The sequence below is a fragment of the Schistocerca piceifrons genome, chromosome X, assembly GCF_021461385.2.
Source record: "Schistocerca piceifrons isolate TAMUIC-IGC-003096 chromosome X, iqSchPice1.1, whole genome shotgun sequence".
NCBI classification, from domain to species: Eukaryota; Metazoa; Arthropoda; class Insecta; order Orthoptera; family Acrididae; genus Schistocerca; species Schistocerca piceifrons.
This window is the reverse complement of record NC_060149.1, coordinates 825407393-825430475: the sequence shown is the minus strand read 5'-3', so window position 1 is coordinate 825430475 and position 23083 is coordinate 825407393. Positions and strand designations below refer to the sequence as shown.

The window sequence follows — 23083 nt, the reverse complement described above, 5'->3', positions numbered from 1 at the left end:
ATGTTCTGGAAGCACTAGCCACACTCTAGCATATTTCACTCCTTAAAACTGTAGCAAAAGACATGCATTGTTGAAACTTTCATCCTGGTGGCCTTATGTCTTGTCAAAACGCAAGTTAACAATAGCATTATTTTCACTTGTTTTCCATCAGGGTTCCCACTAAAATATTCAATACATGCTTGTTCTGCCTGTCAGTGATTTCATTAGAATAAAATGCATTGGAACATCAACTGCTACATGATTGAACTTTGACACGCTTTGATCATACAGAGGCTGACGATATAAAGTTCTTTCTTAGTCTCATTGCAAATAGACTTTCTGGTATATTTACCAAGATATACTTTCATAATGGCATTGTTGAACTTGAAAAGAGGAATACCACATGCTAGAAATGCCACTGCCATGTGATAAATCATTCATTTCTACTTTTTTAACATGAAGATGTCAGTGCCTTACTAACAAACTGCTGTCTCACGATACTGTTGCTGTGTTGTTGTTCCTTATTCTTGGCACAGTTTGTGCTTTCTGCATGTAGCTGAACACTATTTATTGGTGCTTATCATCAACTGTGAATGGGGCATTACAAATGTTGCATCTAACAACAGATCTGTCACTCCAAATACCACACCTCCTTAACTGTTTTAAGTGTTGTACATTCTTCTTCTTTGGCAGCTTAGGTGCAGACAAAAAAGAAAAATTACATCAGCAGAAGGTAATACAGGTTGCACAAGCTAGATTCATCATTGCATATGATGTTTTGAACCTGAAACTGCTTTTTTGCTCATGAAGGGGTCATGAGACAGGCACCCTGCAAACAGTGGATGCAGCAGCCATTTTTAAACAAATGTACTTGAGAAGAGGGCTGCCTTGTCAAGAATTTTAGTGATTTCATAATTAATTCATGTAAATAATAAAAATGTGCAGCAGATGATCTTACAGACTTGCAAGTGCCAAAAAAGACGTCCTTTGATACTGAAAATATCCAGTGGGAATGTGTGAGCATTTCAGAGGAAGAAACTAAAATAGTCCGAAACGCAACGGCATGAGAAATTATTCAATATGTGTGGAGGCACTGTGTCACCTCCTTTGAGGATTTGATCTTTTGCGCACGCATGCACGCACATGAGTGCGCGCGCATACACGCGCTCGCGCACGCACACACACACACAGAGTGTGAAAGGACTTCATGATAGTGGTTAAGGAAAACTGCGGTCTTAGCACAAGATATATGAAAGTCAATAGCATTGACATGCATTAATGAGTGTGGATACAAAAAAATGTAAACAGTGGTGTAACCATATTTATGCAAACTGTTTGGCTCCTATTACTTGCATTCATTTTATTAAAAAAACATTGCATATTGTACATGGAGAAGAAGTAATTGATTAATCTTATTTTATTTTCTTGTGACAACACTCACAAAAACATTCCGGAATGCAGTTATGAAATCCAACCAGCCAGTGCTTATCATCAGACTTTTCATAGATAAAATAGAAGAGACAACAATAATCTCTTTTTTTATGTATAGAAAGTCTGATGCTGACCACTGGTTGAACAATACTGGTAATTGCGTTTCAAAATGCTTTTGTAATTTTTGTCCCAAGAAAATAAAAGAAAACATTGGTTTTTACACTACCCATTGTTTCCAAGCACCTTCAAATTTATGTCAAACATGATAAATTACTGTATCATTTATTGCGCCCTTCTACAGGCATTTGAAGCAGGAGTCACACATTCTTGTGCATAATATGCATTGATGAGCCAGAACTTTATGACCACCTGCTTAATAGCGTGTCGGTGCACCTTTGGAACACAGTACAGCACAATTCTGTGTGCCATAGATAGAATAAATTCTTGACAGTTTCCCAAAGCTATATAACACCAGATGTCTAGTTTCTGGGTGTAGTGCTGGCACCCGATAGTGTCCTAGATGTGTTTCATTGACTTCAAATTGGAAGAATTTAGTGGTCAAGACATCAAAGTGAGTACACTGTCATGCTCCTCAAAACATTGTAGCTTGACTCTGGCTTTGTGGCACTAACAGTTTTAGTGCTGGAATATGCTGTCACTAATGAGGAAGACATTAAACATTAAGGGATGCAGGTGGTCTGCAATAATGTTCGTGAAGTCCAAAGCTGCCATAGTGTCTTTGATTACTATGACAGGTCCCATGGAAGCCCAGGCGAATATCTCCCATAACATGATAACACTGCTCCCATTGGCCTAAGTCCATGGCATTGCGCGTTTTTCAAGAAATTTACATAATTGATGATGATGATGGGTCAACATGGAAGCATGTAGGGATCATCTGCTGCGGAGTGCCATTTCCAACAGTGTGTGCTGAACGGTATGCTCTGAAACACTTGTGCTTGCAGCAGTATTGTACTCAGTCATGAGATCTGCCATAGTTTGTTACCGATCCTGCTTCACAGAACGGACAAACATCCAATCTCCACATTTTGTTATGCGGTATGAATACTCAGCATCTTGTCGCCTAGTTGTGGTTTCACTATATTTTAACCATTTTCCATAGATTCTCACAACAGTAGCAAACAATCGACCAGCTACGCTCATGTCAATGGAGTTCTCCAGTTGTTGCCCATATTGTTGCAAGAATGGTTCCCCATTTGTCTCTGCTCCATTTTTATGCTTTCCTTACAGTGTCAGGTGCCCACAATATCATCAGACAACATTCAGTCTCGTAGTTGGCAGTGCTCATAATTGTTTTGCCTTATCGTCATATGCATACAGTGGAACATGGATATTGTAAAATAATCTTTCTTTTTCCATTTAATTGATGGATACTCATGCCTGAAAAGGCATCTGGGAATTGTCATTTCATCTGAGGGAGATGATAGTTTCTGATAACACTATTCTGGTATTTGTTCTTGAAATTTTATGACATATTAACTAATGAGAGGTATGAGATTTGCACAAAACTATACATCCTTGAAATGTTGTAAAGTGAAGCCCCAGATAACAAAACAGTGCAAAAATGAAGCAGGTTGCGCTATGGGACTTCTCCACAATCACTTTATTGATTACCCCCTTCCCATTTATCCACAACTTTTTAAACATTTTGAGATTTTTTTTATACTGACAAAAACATGGTTGTTGAGCTCCTTTGGCCCAGAATGTCAGTATTCTACAAAACTGACTTAACTTCACTAAAGCCAGCGACTGGAAAGAGCAGTGTTATGCCAGGCATAGTTTGTGTAGGAGTATTGAATGAAATGACAACAAAGAATATACAAGCCTTTTTTTGAAGAACAGGAGGGATGACTGCTACTGCGACTTTAATATTCACTTGATATGTCATCCATAATACTTGTGTAGAGTCAAGGATGCTCATACGATAGTTTGGGGGGGGGGGAGAAGAATTTTTAATATTGTGGCAGACAAATGACAACTTGTAAGTAGGCATTAAAAGGTTCCAGTTCTGATCCTTATTTTTATTTTTGTAATCTGCATAATATTGACTTTTAAATCATTTTCTTGAAAGAAAAACACCTGCCTAAACTATATTTTTTTCCTTTCTGTGAGAGCTAGGGGACATAATTGTGTGTGTTCTCAAGACCTGCTCTATTTCATAAAGCTTAATTCATTCACATGTACCCATCTTGATATTGCTAATTTCACAAATATTATATCGTAGTTGTGCTATAAATTTCTTATTTGTTTTATTACTTGTTTTCTAGTTCACTTATTGAAGGCTCCAGTTTTGTCACTCTACATCAGTGGATGTAATTTTAGAGCATTTGCTATCAGGCTTGTCTGGGTTGTTTAGTAGTTAAATGAACCCCAGACCCATAACACTGTTCATGCTTCCGCAAATCTGAATAGGTATACTGAAGTCTAGCAAGGAAAGCATTTCTATAAAAGAGAAATTTACTAACACCGAATGTAAATTTATAAGTTAAGAAGTGTATTCTGTAGGTATTTGTTCAAAGAGTAGCCTCTTGTGGAGGCGAAACATTGACAATAAACATTTCAGGCAAAAAGAGAATAGAAACATTTGGTACTGAACTGAATTTGGAATAAAAGTATTTTATGGCACAACATCACTGAAAGAAGGGATTGATCTGTGGGCCACATCCTGAGGTATAAGGGAATAGTCAATATAGTCAATTCGGTGAATTTATTTATTTATTTTGTGTGTGTGTGTGGGGGGGGGGGGGGGGAGGTGTGCTAGTGTGAAAGATAAGAATTGCACAAGGAGAACAAGGCTGGATGACAGTAAGTGGGTTCAAATGTATATAACTTGCAGTAGTTAAGCAGAGATGAAGAGGCTAGCACAAGATGAAGAGTTTTGAAAATTGCATCATACCAGTTTGTGGACTGAAGATGGCAACAACAACAATAGTAGTCTATAATAATTTCAACAACAAGGATTATTTCCATGGTAATGGATACAGTGACACAATGTCTCACAACTTAATTATTTGCACTATCATCTATGGCTGTCACCCGTTTGATAATAGCTAGTAAAATAGCAGCAATTGTGTTACATGAAGCCTGCAGGTTTAGGTGATGCAGTCAGTACTTTTATTTTGAGGGATTTGTGTCTTAAAAAGTGACTGCTTAATTTAATGGGCCCACTAAATATGGAACATTCTATTTTACAAGTATTTCCCTTGTCTTTTCATCAAATACTGTCAAAAACAAATATATTTTAATGACTAGTGTATTTTTTGGTATGTTTTGCGCTGCTACTCTGTGCACCATTGTCTGAATACTATGCTAAAATGTGTAATGCTGTTTATTTTCTCTATATTTCTATAGGGTGTCAGTAACAGAGTATTAACATCTTGTTTTCAGTGGATCTTATATTAGTAGGTCCTACATCCTCCCTCTTGTTTGGGGGTAAGCCTGTCAGGATAGCTGACCTAGAATTTTATCATTGTCCCCAGACTACACAATTGAGATTGTTTTAGGAGGCAAGTAATTTAATAAGCACCAACAGTGGCATGGATTGGCAAGTTACTGTAATATCTGCCAGTAGTAATTTATAATTACAGCTGTATCTTTAGGTGATCAGTAATGTACAGTGTATATATTTTTGACATATGGAAAGAAAGAAAAAAAAGGTGATGTGTCCCTTATCACAAAATAGGCAATGAGTTGTTTTTTATATTGATTATGTAAATGTTTTGTGCAAAGTAAAAATAGTTTCAAAAATGAGTGACAGGAGTATTTGGTTAGATTTTGATTCTACATTAATCTGATTTGTGGTTTCATGTTGTTCAGTGTCAAACTGTAATATTACTGTCTTGTGTAACTTGAAATATTGCTCTTATGCACTTCTTGGTATTGTGTAAAATACCAGGTATACTGGTGGGAAGCAGACAGTTATTAAACTCCATTTTAAGGAGTAAATATGTCAAATGGAAGTCTTTATCAAGGCTAGATGTAGTGTGGTACAGTGTTAGCATGTCTTCTGGAGGGTGACAATTTTTTTCTGATATGCTTGAGTAATACTGTTGAGCTCAGAGGCTCACTGCTCTGTTAAACAGAATAGGGGACAATCCATGCCAGATCTGATGACAGAGTACAATGCTGGTGCAGGCCAAGTATTTCCAAGCACACTGTTTACTGCATGCCACTGAACATGGGTCTCCACTGGGAGCGATCTCTATGTGCTCTGTTGTTGTCCCAACAACTCATCAGTTGCAATTGTGGCGTTCATGGGAACATCGAGACTGTACTGTGAGTTAATGCAAATGTCTCACCTAGTCAAATGAATCATATTTCATGTTACATAAGGTTGATGGTTGTGTCCTGATATGCCATCATCCTAATGAACAATTACTTGAAAACTGCACCATGCCATGCAAGCAAGTTCTTGGTGGCAACAGAATACACTTCCAGAGGACCTGTGGTAATACTCGAAGACACCGTACCATCTGTGAACTCTGTGATTATTGAAAACCACTTGCATTCCTTAATGCTTGATGTCTTCTGTGATGGCAATCCCATCTTCCAAAAGAATAAATGTCCACATCACAAGGCCAGAATTGTGCTACAGTGGTTTGAAGAGCATGATAGTGATTTTATGCTGAAATGTGAACAATAAAGTTTGTCTGTTGTGAACCCAGACACATCTGTGTACTATTGGGTCCCATCTCCATGCCAACAAACCATCATCCTGTAATTTACGGGAATTGTATGATGTGTGTGCAGACATCTGGTGCACAGTACAAAGTAGTTGCCGAATTTATGCCATAAGAATCACTGCTGTGTTACGTTCAAGAAGTGGACCAACATGTTATTCTGCAGGGGGTCATAACGTTTTGGCTTCTCTTATGATTCAGACCTTTCATTAACAAGTATCCCTTTATGGTTCATTCTTGTTTAATCAAAATTTTGGAAAGAGTAATTTTAATGCCTTTTTTGTGCTAGATATTTGGGAAATGAGTAACCTTAATGCTTGATCACAATTATTCCATCATGATATGTGAAAACAAATTTAGTAAGTTAGACAAAATGGATAAGATAATTAACAGTGCAGTATTTCATCTCCTCGTGATTACTGATGGGGAAAAATGAATATAAGTTATTCACTTGAATGGCTGAATAGCCTCGTAGTCAGACTTTTCTTGAACAATTTTGTATCAATGATAGATAAAAGAAAAATTGCATTCCAAAACATTAGTTATTCAAATGGTAGAGGAACAAAACTAAATGACAAATTTCTATGTATCAGTCCAGATTGTTGTAGGCTCCTTCATGTTATCAACTTCAGTGTTTTCTAAACTGTTAAAAAATCCTTGAAAGTCCTTAACTAATGTTCAACATTAGAAATAGTGGAAAAAACTTCATCATTAAAATAGTTACTGTGTCAATTAAAATGGAGTTTATGTAAATACAAATGTTTGTTCACTGTGAATTAACACAAATACAATTATAAGTTATTGTAGAACTGCATAAAAAGGCAATAATCATGTGGTAGCCATGGTGAATTAGTGCCAACAGTCAGTGTATTGAGAATGCACAGATTTATCCCCACTACCTGTTTATCTCCAGTGAAAACAGGTTGGGCTGCCTGCAATAAGAGAACATGAATTACAAGGTGTAAAAGGATTTTGAGTACTTGAGTGCTCGTTCATTTCATTTCCAAAGGCATGTGCATGTGCATTCAACAGTAATTTATTCATGGAGTGATAAGTGAATATGGTAAGCTGTAGGAAAGAAATTGCAAAATACTGTGCACAATGCAGGGGATGGGTATTAAATGTTTCTGTTTTGACAGTGAGGTGTTCTTCAACATGTACTGAATTTAACTATGCTTAAGAATTCATTCAAGGTGCCAGAGACAACAGAAAACACCTTCAACTGATAAATGACAGCATTGGTTGTTTTGAGCTGATATTTGGATTAAAGTATGCTGCCGATCATGTGAAGCCCTGGACTTTGATTATTATAAAGACAAATGCACCAGATCATTTTGGTAGTATCTTATGTTAGGCATTTTCTTAAAAGCACAGTTTAGATTTACTGAGCTGTTTATTAATCCAGTTGATGATGATCCCTGTATATAACTGCTTGAAAACCACTTGCACCAAAGGATTTTACACATCTTGGTTATAGGACACAAGAAAAACAGTGTACGTGCTCATAGGATTCAATCCACTACCCTTGTCTGCAGTGTTGTTAGTGCACATGAAGCAAAAGCTGTTACCATTTTGGTGCCTCCTGTGTTACTTGGGACCACACTGATGTTACTGTGTATTCCATTGCATCTGACCTGGCCAGTTTGTCTTCACTTTCATATGAATAGAGTACTGTGCCAGGGTCCTGAATCTCTCAGGGGAAGGCAGATGGTTGATAGTGACCATGTGGCTGTTTCCTCATGCATTACTAACAACTACAGGGTGCACCACGTGGCTGAGAACACACCTAAGACAGTGTGGTACACCTAATCTGCTAGGACCGGAGCTGAGTTTTTTGAAAGGTGTGGTCCAGGGCAGAGGGTAGATGTGCTGATTATTGGGATCTCCAACATTAGGTGGTTAATGAAGCCATTAGGAAAATTGCAGTAGCTCGGAAGGAAGACCAGATGCACTTGGTATGCATTCTAGGAAGTTTTGTCAAAATGTGGAGGAGGTGCTGTCAACCACAATTAAGTACAGCCATGTGCTCATTGGGAACTTCTCAGCATGAAAGACATCTGCCACCTATGTTCCAAAACCACAGTCAGTTTCCTCGGACAACAAGCTGAAGTGATGACTGCTTTCCTTGCATATGGAGTGAAAGCATAATTTTAGATCTGCTCATTATGCACAGAATGATCAAAGTCCTCTACTTTTAAGCTAAGCAGAGAAATCGAACTGGCTCCTCAGATGATTCTGCAATGATTTCAGATGCCACTGTCGGGTGAAGAGTTGTAGTGCTGTGTTGGGATTGTAGTTTAGTGCTTCAGAAAAACTTTTGACACTGTAGACATAACTTTCCTGTTCGTGCTGTGGAATTAGTGGGAGGTTTAGGGAAAGGGATTTGTGCAAATTTGTTCTAAATATTGTGACCATGAACAGTCACTTACTGACCTGACTTCTGAGGCTATTGTCATAAATTTTTTGGTGACTAACAGGCTTGAGCTTCTCAATGCCGTTAACTTATTGGAAGGAATCAATGTCCATAAGGTTGTTGTATCATCAGTTCCTGCCAGTGTTAAAAGGAATGATGAAGCAGGTTGGCAGATATTTCTATTTAGCAAGTGCAGCAGTTAAAATGTCAGATTATCTAGGCGAAGAGAGTTTAATCATAGATTTAAATTCAAGCAAAGCCTTGTTGACAAACAAAAGTTAGGTGAAGTCAAAATGAATTTAAGGAGAGCAGTCTGAGAAGTATGCTATGGATTTGAATTAAGAATTCAATCTACCAATCTTAAAAGAAATCCTAAGAAATTTTGATTTCATGTGAAGTCAGTGAACAAATAATAATTATTATCTACACATATTATACGAAAGAACTAGCAGCATTTTATCATTGCTTGCCTGAGCAACAAACATTAAAGTGACTGGTAAATGGTGTAGGTCATTGCTGATTTCAAAAAGGCCATCAGACAAATGCGCACATTTGTAGAAGTAAATCAGTTATGTTACTATGTTTGCAGAATTATTTAACACATTTATCCTTGCTTATTGTGAACTTTTGGAGAATGAAAACCTCCACTATAGGATTACTTGTGGATTCTGCCTGCAGTGATCCATTGTTTTTATTGATTTTTAGAAGCCGCATAAGGTTGTGTGCAAATGAAGCTGTTGTATACCAGGAAATTGCAACACCCGAAAATTGTAGTAAAATGCAGAAAGACCTACATAAGATTGACACTTGGTGTACAATCTGGCAGTTTATCCTCAACATAAACAGATGTAACATATTGTGCATAAATAGTGGGAAGACACATTCTTGTTGGATTACACAATTGATGACCAACCAGCAGAAAATATGTGCGAGGATGTGTCCAGATTATCCTAAAGTGGTATGACTACATAGAAGTGTTTTAGGAAAAGCAGATGGACGACTGAGATACATTGGTAGAATCTTAAGGAAGTGTAACTCACCCATAAAGGAGGTAACTCATAAAATCCTTGTTCAACTGATTCTCGAGTATTCCTCAGCAGTGTGGCACTGTCAACCAGTTAGGATTAATAGAGGACGTGACGACTGACAAGAGTGGTGCGTGTTTTCAAGGGATCGTTTAGTAAGTGTGAGAGCATCTCAGATGATCATCCAAATTCAGTGGCTGTCACGAAAAGAGAGGGTGTTGCGTGTCATGGAAAGTCATACTCTTAAAATTTTGAAAGCCTATGTTTAATGCCTTGCTTTAAATGACAATGACAGAGAAATTGGAGCTCATATGCAGTAGTAGTAGTAGTAGTAGTGGTAGTTCTTTTGAACTATGGATCACTTTTACAAGGTTTTTAGACATATCAAGGTATTATAATTCAAGAACAACAAAGAAACATAATTCAAATATACATAATTAAAGTTTTAGTTTGACGGGGATTGGAGATTTAGTGGCCCATATCTTCATAGGAGAAGCCATTCTGGCATTTACCTTAAGTAATGTAGGGAATCCGCAGAAAACCTGAATCAGGGTGGTCAGATCATGATTGTAGCCACCATCCTTCCAAATTGAAGGTCACTCTGTTGAAAACATTTCTATCTCATTTGCTTTGTCCCTCATGTGTAGCACTGGTTTTGCAAACAAGTTATTTAATAATGTAAAAGGGTAATACTACAATGTGTATTGCTTTCTCACTACCAGTCATTGTACACACTACACACAGTATCATCTGAAATCGAGACCATAGTGACACTGTTTGGTTTCCATTTGGTGTACTACAACAACTTTCCATTTGCTAGCCTGAAAAATTTGAGTTGGAGTCCATCTATAATAACTGAAGTGTTGAACTCAGAAAGAGGATAAGGTGTTAGTATTACACTTTGAAGAGCTTTGGGGATAAGGGTTCCCTGATATGGAAAAAAATGTGGAAGTGTTGTGTGAAATGATCCATATTTTACTGTTATTTACCTGTTTTAAATTTTTTAGTGAACACCTATTCTGTATTGTCTAACAAGAGAACATTCTCAGGTGTAAATAAACAATATTGATGACACTTAGAAGGTATGTAGAGTGCTCAGGATAATACCATACATTTTTTTTTAATTTTTTGCCTAATTTCACTTTAATGGGGGAAAACACACCCCAGGAGGTAATTGGACATAGTGAGTTTAGGGGAAGTAACTTCAAAACCATGATATATATTAAAAAATGTGTTTCATATAAAAGTTGAAATGTAATTAACATTCTTGAAAGCTGTATAATAACATTTGTAATAATTTGAAATATGACAAAATATACCCCACTATTCCCCATGAACCATGGACATTGCCGTTGGTGGGGAGGCTTGGTGCCTCAGCGATACAGATGGCCGTAACGTAGGTGCAACCACAACGGAGGAGTATCTGTTGAGAGGCCAGACAAACGTGTGGTTCCTGAAGAGAGGCAGCAGCCTTTTCAGTAGTTGCAGGAGCAACAGTCTGGATGATTGACTGACCTGGCCTTGCAACATTAACCAAAACGGCCTTGCTGTGCTGGTACTGCGAACGGCTGAAAGCAAGGGGAAACTACGGCCATAATTTTTCCCGAGTGCATGCAGCTTTACTGTATGGATAAATGATGATGGCGTCCTCTTGGGTAAAATATTCCGGAAGTAAAATGGTCCCCCATTCGGATCTCCGGGCGGGGACTACTCAGGAGGACATCGTTATCAGGAGAAAGAAAACTGGTGTCCTACGGATCGGAGCGTGGAATGTCAGATCCCTTAACCAGGCAGGTAGATTAGAAAATTTAAAAAGGGAAATGGATAGGTTAAAGATAGATATAGTGGGAATTAGTGAAGTTCGGTGGCAGGAGGAACAAGACTTTTGGTCAGGTGAATACAGGGTTATAAACACACAATTAAATAGGGGTAATGCAGGAGTAGGTTCAGTAATGAATAAAAAAATAGGATTGCGGGTAAGCTACTACAAACTGCATAGTGAACGCATTATTGTGGCCAAGATAGACACGAAGCCCACGCCTACTACAGTAGTACAAGTTTATATGCCAACTAGCTCTGCAGATGATGAAGAAATTGAAGAAATGTATGATGAGTTAAAAGAAACTATTCAGGTAGTGAAGGGAGATGAAAATTTAATAGTCATGGGTGACTGGAATTTGAGAGTAGGAAATGGGAGAGAAGGAAACATAGTAGGTGAATATGGATTGGGGCTAAGAAATGAAAGAGGAAGCCGCCTAGTAGAGTTTTGCACAGAGCATAACTTAATCATAGCTAACACTTGGTTCAAGAATCATGAAAGAAGGTTGTATACATGGAAGAATCCTGGAGATACTGGAAGATATCAGATAGATTATATAATGGTAAGACAGGGATTTAGGAACCAGGTTTTAAATTGTAAAACATTTCCAGGGGCAGATGTGGACTCTGACCACAATCTATTGGTTATGAACTGTAGATTAAAACTGAAGAAACTGCAAAAGGTGTGAATTTAAGGAGATGGGACCTGGATAAACTGAAAGAACCAGAGGTTGTACAGAGTTTCAGGGAGAGCATAGGAGAACAATTGACAGGAATGGTGGAAAGAAGTACAGTAGAAGAAGAATGGGTAGCTCTGAGGGATGAAGTAGTGAAGGCAGCAGAGGATCAAGTAGGTAAAAAGACGAGGGCTAGTAGAAATCCTTGGGTAACAGAAGAAATATTGAACTTAAGTGATGAAAGGAGAAAATACAAAAATGCAGTAAATGAAGCAGGCAAAAAGGAATACAGATGTCTCAAAAATGAGATTGACAGGAAGTGCAAAATGGCTAAGCAGGGATGGCTAGAGGACAAATGTCAGGATGTAGAGGCTTATCTCACTAGGGGTAAGATAGATACTGCCTACAGGAAAATTAGAGAGACCTTTGGAGAAAAGAGAACAACTTGTATGAATATCAAGAGCTCAGATGGAAACCCAGTTCTAAGCAAAGAAGGGAAAGCAGAAAGGTGGAAGGAGTATATAGAGGGTCTATACAAGGGCGATGTACTTGAGGACAATATTATGGAAATGGAACAGGATGTAGATGAAGATGAAATGGGAGAGACGATACTGCGTGAAGAGTTTGACAGAGCACTGAAAAACCTGAGTCGAAACAAGGCCCCGGGAGTAGACAACATTCCATTAGAACTACTGATGGCCTTGGGAGAGCCAGTCCTGACAAAACTCTACCATCTGGTGAGCAAGATGTATGAGACAGGCGAAATACCCTCAGACTTCAAGAAGAATATAATCATTCCAATCCCAAAGAAAGCAGGTGTTGACAGATGTGAAAATTACCGAACTATCAGTTTAATAAGTCACAGCTGCAAAATACTAACGCGAATTCTTTACAGACGAATGGAAAAACTGGTGGAAGCTGACCTCGGGGAAGATCAGTTTGGATTCCGTAGAAATATTGGAACACGTGAGGCAATTCTGACCTTACAACTTATCGTAGAAGAAAGAGTAAGGAAAGGCAAACCTACGTTTCTAGCATTTGTCGACTTAGAGAAAGCTTTTGACAATGTTGACTGTTTGACAATGTTGACTGGAATACGCTCTTTTCAAATTCTAAAGGTGGCAAGGGTAAAATACAGGGAGCGAAAGGCTATTTACAATTTGTACAGAAACCAGATGGCAGTTATAAGTCGAGGGGCATGAAAGGGAAGCAGTGGTTGGGAAGGGAGTGAGACAGGGTTGTAGCCTGTCCCCGATGTTATTCAATCTATATTGAGCAAGCAGTAAAGGAAAAAAAAGAAAAATTTGGAGTAGGTATTAAAATCCATGGAGAAGAAATAAAAACTTTGAGGTTCGCCGATGACATTGTAATTCTGTCAGAGACAGCAAAGGACTTGGAAGAGCAGTTGAACGGAATGGACATTGTCTTGAAAGGAGGATATAAGATGAACATCAACAAAACCAAAACGAGGATAATGGAATGTAGTCGAATTAAGTCGGGTGATGCTGAGGGAATTAGATTAGGAAATGAGGCACTTAAAGTAGTAAAGGAGTTTTGCTATTTGGGGAGCAAAATAACTGATGATGGTCGAAGTAGAGAGGATATAAAATGTAGACTGGCAAAGGCAAGGAAAGCGTTTCTGAAGAAGAGAAATTTGTTAACAACGAGTATAGATTTAAGTGTCAGGAAGTCGTTTCTGAAAGTATTTGTATGGAGTGTAGCCATGTATGGAAGTGAAACATGGCCGGTAAATAGTCTGGACAAGAAGAGAATAGAAGCTTTTGAAATGTGGTGCTACAGAAGAATGCTGAAGATTAGATGGGTAGATCACATAACTAATGGCTCTGAGTACTATGGGACTCAACTGCTGAGGTCATTAGTCCCCTAGAACTTAGAACTAGTTAAACCTAACTAACCTAAGGACATCACAAACATCCTTGCCCGAGGCAGGATTAGAACCTGCGACTGTAGCGGTCTTGCGGTTCCAGACTGCAGCGCCTTTAACCGCACGGCCACTTCGGCCGGCTACATAACTAATGATGAAGTATTGAATAGAATTGGGGAGAAGAGGAGTATGTGGCACAACTTGACAAAAAGAAGGGACCAGTTAGTAGGACATGTTCTGAGGCATCAAGGGATCACAAATTTAGCATTGGAAGGCAGTGTGGAGGGTAAAAATCGTAGAGGGAGACCAAGAGATGAATACACTAAGCAGATTCAGAAGGATGTGGGTTGCAGTAAGTACTGGGAGATGAAGAAGCTTGCACAGGATAGGGTAGCATGGAGAGCTGCATCAAACCAGTCTCAGGACTGAAGACCACAACAACAACATCATCATTAATTAATTTTGAAAAATAAAAACTTGTATCACAACATAAATTAAAGAGACTTTCGGGCCACATTCATCAATGTCTATTAAACCAGGTTTCTGAAATACCATTTTTGGAAAATAAGGCACACATAACGTGCTGTCTGTATATTTTCAGCATATCTAATTAAAATATCTTAACATTCCTTATTATTCTAATTATTTTTTACTTTTTTGTTTTGTATTTTAAATTGTTATTTTACGTTTTAAATTCAGTTTTCAGTTTCACATATGTGTATTTTGATAATTGAAAATAATACGTAACCAATTTTTGTGATACAGAATCATTACAGCAATGAGAATCTGTACAGAAGTGCTTAAAACAACATTTTTTGCACTCCACACACATCAAATGAACAAAATTCTTTACGTAATGCACATGACAGACAACACAATATAAAACAAAACTCAGCAGGATTTACAGATTGTGGCGGGTGGTCCTCTAAGTATCCTGATTTGCATGAGGCATATTTCAGTACATTGGAAAACCTTAACAAAGAGAATTGAAAATGTACTAGTGGCTGCAACTTGATTGCATTGTTTCTTAAGTGGGGATTGACATCATAACCATTCAGCAGAACTAGATCTGAAAATCTTCTCCCAGAGTTTTTCCTCTATCAAATGCCATATATATGCCGTGGCTGTACCTGTCCTGTCGAGCCGTTTGGGTCACTAGATGTAAAACTTTCTTGCCCTCAGGTAGGATGCTCAAAACAGTTCTTTCACATAGACCACCTTAAGAATATAACATTAATATTGATTTTTCGCCTGTGCAGGGATATCTTTTGAAGTGGTCAGGCAATAGTTTAACAGATTTCAATGCTGTCACAAGAACATTTGCGGCTTCAGAAAGAGATTCTCAAGTTCTCAATACAAAATCTCCATTTGTTTCTTTTAGAACTATGAAAGGGGGGTGGTGAGTGTGAAAAAACCATTTTGAGCATCATACCTGAGGACAAGTAACATTCATCTTGTGATCTCAAAAGTCTCAACAGGACAGGTACAATCATTGGACATAAACGGCTTTTGATATTGAAAGAACTTTGTGAGAAGATTTTCAGATCTAGTCCTGCTGAATCATTTGATGTCAATCTCCACTTAAACAATATAATCAAGCCACAGTCACTAGTATATAATGAATTCTCTTCATCAAGTTTTAAAATGTACTGAAATATGCTTGGTACTAAACAAAATATTTAGAGAATCATCTGCCACAATCTGATATCCTACTGAGACATTATGTTTTAAGCATTTCTGTATAGATTTTGTAATGATTTTGTATCATAATAATGAGTTACTTATTATTTTCAGTTCATAAACTGAGTGGATAAATAAGAGTTTAAAATATAAACTACCAATTTGAAACATGAAACAAAACAGTAAGTATAATAAATAATCTGAATAATAATGAATGGTCAGATATATTAATTATGTTTGTTGAAAATACTCAGATAGCACTTTTGTGTACAGCTTATTTTTTCAAAAATGGTATTTCAGGAACCAGGTTTATTATGCGTGGATGGATGTGGCATTAAATCTTCTTTGATTTAAGTGATAAAAGTTCTTATTTTTCAAAATTATCCAGTGGTTGTGGGATATTTTGCAAATTTCAGATTTTACTGAAGTTGGACAGAGCAGTTTGCACAGTAATTACCAGTGTTACTTTTGACAGCCATAACTGATCAGTAAATGTACTCACATGGCATATTTACAGTGAGTGTTATTACATTTTTACTCGTTTTTCTAATGCTCTTTTCTGTACTTTCAAAACTTTGTTTACTTTTTATGCATTTGTTTCCCAGAAAAGAATTCCATATCTGAGAATTGTATGTACATATTATTATAATGTTGCTCAAATGCAAAGTCAGATTTCCCACCAACAAACATTTATTCTGCTTCCAATTGAATTGATATACTGAGACATTGATTAAAATGGTTATCAGCACAAACACAGGTATCCAAGGAGTACATTAAGTCACAGTCTAGCTGTGAAGCCTACATTAGTCATATAACATGGGAGTTGCTGAGGGAACTTTCGAGTTACATATATCTTTGTGTATGTTAATGCCAGTTCAACTATGAATCAATATTCATTCCTAGAAATTTTGTGTTTGTTGTGCAGTTTGTAGAGGTACCTTATACATTTAATTTGACAGTGTCATTTTTCCTCTTCAAACTGAAATTCATGGTATTTGTTTTCTTTGTGTTCAATGTGACTTTATTTCATAATGGCCAATTGGAAACTTCCTTGTTCATAAGTTTAACCTTGTTTGAAGTCTACTCTTTGTACCCTATCTACTAGATATGGTCAGAACTATTCATTAGCTATGCCTCTTATAAAATGGTTCAAATGGCTCTGAGCACTATGGGACTTAACATCTGTGGTCATCAGTCCCCTAGAACTTAGAACTACTTAAACCTAACTAACCTAAGGACATCACACAACACCCAGTCATCATGAGGCAGAGAAAATCCCTGACCCCGCCGGGAATCGAACCCGGGCACGGGAAGCGAGAACGCTACAGCACGACCACGAGCTGCGGACTATGCCTCTTATATCTAATGATTCTAGCTTATTTAGTAGACTCTTATGGTCAGCAGTATCAAAGGCCTGGAAAGATACAAGAATATGTCTGTGACACACCCATAATTGTCAAGAGAAAGTGGATTTTACTATGGCTGATACTGTACTTCTGCCACTTTGGCACCTAAACAGAGGCACAACTCTTGTACGTTTTAAATATCCTTAAAGGTTCTATGATGCAAGTGACTCCTTTATTATGTATGTTAGGGGAGCTTGTATACTCTTTACGCTTTGTTTCTGGGCACACATCCGTACTTCATCTATGCCTATTAACTTTATTTTTTTGTTTTATACAGTTTTACTGACTTTATGCTCTGTGATTGGTCATAACAACATTGTAATTATTGCATAATAACAACATTGTAATTATTGCATAATAACAACATTGTAATTATTGCATAATTATTTACAGGTTTTGGGATTTTTTTGTTGTAATTTTTCTGCAGTGCATGAAAAATTTTCATTCACATAGTTTGCTAGGTGGTGTGGATCATTTACTGTTTTATCCTCCTCTCATGTCAGTATGTTGTTATGCTTCTAAATGAAAAGGACAACATTGTGTGTGTTCTGTAGGATTGATTCACTTAGTTAACTGGTTTTTGGCTTACAAGGCTGTCATCAGACTTGAGCTGAGTATCATTGTCAAAAAAGTTACAATATTTATAAAAAAATTAAATAAATAAAAATAAAGAGAGGGGGAGGGGGGGGGGAATGGAAAAGATGTTATTCATCTCATGTTGTTTACAAGTATTGTAACTCCTTTGTTAACAATAGCTAAAGTCTGGTTAACTTAATAAATTAATCTTGTAGAACATCAAAATATTCTGCTTTTTAATTGATAATTATGTTGTTCTACCAAGAAGCGACAGAAGAATTGGTTAAGAAAATGTGTCATTATGCTTTCCTCTTGCCCTCTTTCTCTTTTACAGCCATCTCTGACTTATTGGATAACTATTAATAAAACTGCACTGCATTAAATTGGCACAGATCACAAACAAATGGCTGATTACAAAATTATTGTGTGAAGTGGACTCATATTCGGAAGAATTGCAGCTTACCTTCTCCATCCTTGTTTAAACTCTCTTAATCTCTAATGAGCTGAACATCAGTGAGATGTAGAACTATAAACTTCTTTCTTATGTTAAGATTCCACTGTTAACTGCAAGCAGTCATTTAGCCACAGCCATTACTGTAAGTGTAGATTCAGTGGAAGTTACCAGTATCAAAGCAGTGAGGGTGGGTTGTGAGCTGTGCCCAGATAGTTTAGTGGTAAGAGCATTGCATCCAAAAGGCGAGTCCTAATTCCAGTACTGCACACAGTTTGAACCTGACATTGCCTACTTCCCAATGGAGTTAAAGATTCATTCTGGTTATCAGTATTAATTTAAAAGGAGACTCCTCATGTATAATGACAGAAGTGCAAATTCTAAATCGGTATTGCTTTGTTTGTAACCAGAGGGTTGGTTAGTCTACCATAATTCTGTCCACTTTTGAAAACACTATAAGATTTATGTCTTGCGAATAAAAGTTCATCGAGTCTTTGTGTTTTGTTTTTATTTCAGGTAGGTATTTTGAAGTGAAAGCTCCATCATCAGGGTTTTCAAGATTCACTCGAGGTTTTTTATCATTACCAGATGAACCAGTTGGACCTGCATGTTGTGAGAATCTGCTTCCCAGCTTGTGGAGGAAAGCCTCAGTTGAACCTGGGAAATCCTTATGATGGAGCTTTTTACTGTGAAATACATTTTTTTGGGGGGGGGGGGGGGGAGGGCGGCAAAATCAATGTAAACAACTAAAGTGCAGAAAGTTTTGAGACTTATGTTCGTAAAATATGCATACATTTCATTTTCTTTGTGTACTATTTAGGATTTGGCAGAAATGGAAGCTCCTCATGAAATGTTACTGATAGAGCCAAATCTCTGCTCTCCCATTGTAATTTCGGTATGTAAAAACTGAAAGGAGTGCGGAAACCTCTCATTGAATAGTCAAAGTGTGGAGTTGTAGATAAGCATGTAAACAAGACTGAGAATGTTTGCTGACTTTAGACAAATCCTCCTTCAGAGTTATAGCATACATGTAAGACTCTACAGCTGAATTGTGCAATGCTACAGCTTAGCTCGAAGGGGTGAGTGATTGTGTCAGGTGGAGTGGGTGAGAGGAGAGAGGATGCAGGGAATGGGAGGCAGGATTGAAGAAGGGTGGCTGATGACTGGTGTGACAGAGGCAGCAGGTGCACAGCTTAGGGTTATGCCACTGGTGAGCTCATACTGACCACGGGCAAGGGGTCTGTGGACAGTATACACTAGTGTGGAGGAGTGGGGTGGAAGGAGAAGATAGAACAGAGAAAGAGGGAAATGTGGTGTGTGTGTGTGTGTGGGGGGGGGGGGGGCTTGTGGTGGGGCATGGTAACAATTGTGACCACCATGCACATAGCTGCCTGCCTCACATTTCATTGGAAATACAAAGACGTGATTGTTTCAAAAGAAATGTAATTGTGCATCAATCCTTCCTTTGTATGTTACTGTTATAGCAATTTTAAAAAATTCTTCATTTGAAATGTTGATTGTGGTTCCATTAAGTTCAATTGAATGGTGCTAATGAGTGGAAGTATTGTATGAAGACACAGTTAAAGCTGCTGGTTTTTTTGCTGTTAACTGATGTGTGAGTGTCATGTATTATTACATTAATCCTTTAGTTCTTTTGCTTCAGACCATAACTTTTCATGTTGATTTGTCTAAAACATTGTGTGCTACTAAGAAATAGTGTTATTTGAATTTGGACACTGTCTTCAAGCATCACTGAGAAGTTCATTTCTGGATTCTAGTGATTCCTTGTATAATGTACACGGTTCAGAGCTTGACAAGTCCATTTGAAATGTTTGTTTCCAAGTTTTGCATTCCAGTGCAGTATTGCAGCATTACAGCAGCTGTAATATTTTCAGTTGCTGATCAGTGTTTGAAATTATTAGTAATTTTATTTGCGATATTCTCATGTACGTGCATTAAATCCCAACTTCAATGTGAACTGTGTAGTAAAATAAAAACTATGGTGTGTGTAGTTTTGTCCATATGCTTGTTATGATATTTATGTTGTGATATTAGTGATGTAATGACTAAGAAATTGTACTGTAAAATAGTTAAAAAATCTGTTTCAACATAGTTCTGTGTGTGGGTAATTTATGGTGAGATGTAACATCATTTGAAAAGCATTTCTCTCTATCGTGCAGATGTTGTGAATATCACTGTGAATCATTTCCTTGACTGATGTGGTTAGTTACTCAATTTTAGTATTGTGCAGATTTCTTGCAATTGATAATAATGAGATCTGTTACAGAAGTTGTTCAGATAATTTCCAGATATCTAAGAGCTGTTAATAATGAGATCTGTTACAGAAGTTGTTCAGATAATTTCCAGATATCTAAGAGCTGTTCTTAATTGGTCTCTTCATAAATTCTGCATTTGGCAAACAAAGAAAAGAAATGGATTGTTTGATGATAATCATGTAGATTTGATGTGCTGTTTTAGCATCTCAGTTCTTTGTGAAATAAACTGTAATTTCATATTTGTTGTCATTCCCAGAACACATAGTTACGAGTAATATGTTTGCACAAATCATTCCACTCATCTACTCTGTACCAATATCAGAACAACATATTTCAGAGGCATAAGTGAATTACCAGCAAATAACTATAGCAGATCAGCAGTTCAAAGTATCTATATGTTAGTTTTTATTGTTAATGTTGTTGGCTGTGAATATTTGAAATGCTTGAAAGTTCCATCACTTTTCCATTTGATTGCACCGGTATACTGCCTTTCTCCTGGCCGTTCCATTGCCATTCAAGTAGTGTGACATGTTCACTTTGTAAGTGTTATTTTATGTGGATCTCCATGCCATAGGCGGTTGTTACTAAATAATATATCCAAGAAAAGTGGAGTTGTCATTTCAGTTGCGAAATTTCCAAATGAATTGGAAATAAAAGTAGGTATTATTTGATTTGGAGCATTCCACTCATTTAATTGCTTGTAATGCTTGAAAGACTGATGTTTTCTGTAGTTAGTTCATTATCACTCTACCCTTCAGCTCTGAATATTATTTTATCTTCCTTGTGTATTGATACTGCATGTCAACATCATAACATTGTTGAAAATATATTCAGTTATAATGACGTATTTTAATTTGAAATTCATTGCAGATATAAACTCAATTTTGGAGAGTAGTAGTTAAAAAGATTGTTTCTGACCATTTCCAGATCTGATGACTCAAGCACGTCTGGCTCTGTAGCAGACCTGTGTGGAGCTGACCATCGTCCTGGCCATACGCAAAGCAAGGTAGCACACTAGAATTTTTTGAATGAGACTGTAGTTCGATTTGTAATTATTGGCTTTGCCAGTTTAGCAGTGAAGCTCTTATCCAACCACAGGTCTTAACTAGTAAGCATTTGTTTACTATTTTGTTATCTTTATATTAATATTCATAAAGTAGCCCACTGTGAGATGTTGCACGCAGAAAACAAGAAGGTGCCCAGGTAGTGTGGAACAATAGAAGTTTATTTCTAGAAGAAAGGAATATAAGAGTGTATCCTGATCTGTGAGAAGAATTGTCATTCTATGAATACAGTTCCAGGAAGATGCAAGAGAAAGCACACAGTCTGTCACTATGTTACACTGCCATAGGTAAAGTTTGAACCAACCGCAGACACAATCAGTTTTTACACTAGCACAGACCGAGTCCTGGTGTGCACTGTCAGAGACTTGTCATATATTGCTTGGATTCGTGGTTGGTTTTAGACTCGGATTCAGACTGCCAGAGAGCTGCAGGCAGCAGTCTTATAAAGGTCACCTTGCATATGGATACGAGGAAGTGGCTGCATCAGGGTGGCTACACGGATGTTAGATAGTGCTGTCTATATCTGGTGATCATAGTGCCCTCATTACTGCAGTGGTTGTCAGAGTGCTGTGGAGCTGCATCAGCTGCAGATGTCTGGCAGTGTAGCAACCCAAAGGACAGTGCTGTGTGTTCTGGGTCATCAGGCACCAGCTGTAGACGGCATTCCTCTTCCCTGTGGAGGGAGGTGGCGAAGCCCTGTTTATGCATAGATGGTGGCCATGGTGGAGGTGATGGCCAAAATGAGGCAGTATTAACAAGCTGTGTGCTGTCAAGTTGTGATTCCCCTCCATGCTGCCAGTTACCAGATAGTTCTTTTAGTCAAACTGTCCTCTCTCACAGTGTCTTAAGTCCATATCTGGCAGACTCAAATAACAACACACTAAAGTTTATTGTAATGTCCTCTAAAATTTTTGCTCAGTTTATATTAGTATTGAGCAAAAGTACAAATTGATAAATTATTTTTAAAAGATTTTTCGTTTGATAACAAAATATCTTGTTTTTATGCATATGACAGTAGCTGCATTATTGCTGACTGTTTTATGCATTCATTTTGTGCTCATTTCTATTTAACATGTGAATGTGTTGCTGGACAGAACATGTACTGGTTGCTGGTTACCTGGATCCTCCCTCCCCCCCCCCTTCTCTCTCTCTCTCTCTCTCTCCCCCCCCCCCCCCCCTCTCTCTCTCTCTCTCTCTCTCTCTCTCTCTCTCTCTCTCTCTCTCTCTCTCTCTCTCTCTCACACACACACACACACACACACACACACACACACACATACATGTGCAGTAAATCCCTCCATTAACAAATATCCTGTGATGCCTCAGGACATGTCTTATCAACAAGTCTCTTCTTGTATTCTAGTTTTGCTACTAATTTCTTTTCTCCCACTTTGATTCTGGACCTCCTCTTTAGTCATTCAGTATCTCCAGCCAATCTTCACCATTCATTTCAGAAGCTTTTATTCTCTTCTTGTCTGAACTGTTTATCATCAATATTTAACTTTAGTACAAGACTACACTCCAGACAAATAACTTCAAATAAGATGTACTAACAATTGAATTTAAAATTCAGTATTAAACGATAACTCATTTTTTAGAAACCCTTTCCTTGCTATTATCAGTTTGCATTTTGTATCCTCTGCCCTTTGGCCATTTCCATTTATTTTCCTGCACATGTAGCAAAACTTGTCCACTACTTTTA

General features: G+C 37.6%; 1 protein-coding gene across 3 annotated transcripts in view; it reads left to right on the top strand.

Annotated features, from left to right (window-relative positions):
• LOC124721352 (protein sickie) overlaps positions 1–23083 on the top strand; it is a 242547-nt gene that overhangs the window by 55777 nt on the left and 163687 nt on the right. For all 3 annotated transcript variants that reach the window (XM_047246278.1, XM_047246277.1, XM_047246276.1), the window contains one exon: positions 21245–21323. In XM_047246278.1, coding sequence (XP_047102234.1) covers positions 21245–21323 — 79 coding nt within the window. The remainder of the gene's footprint in view (positions 1–21244; positions 21324–23083) is intronic.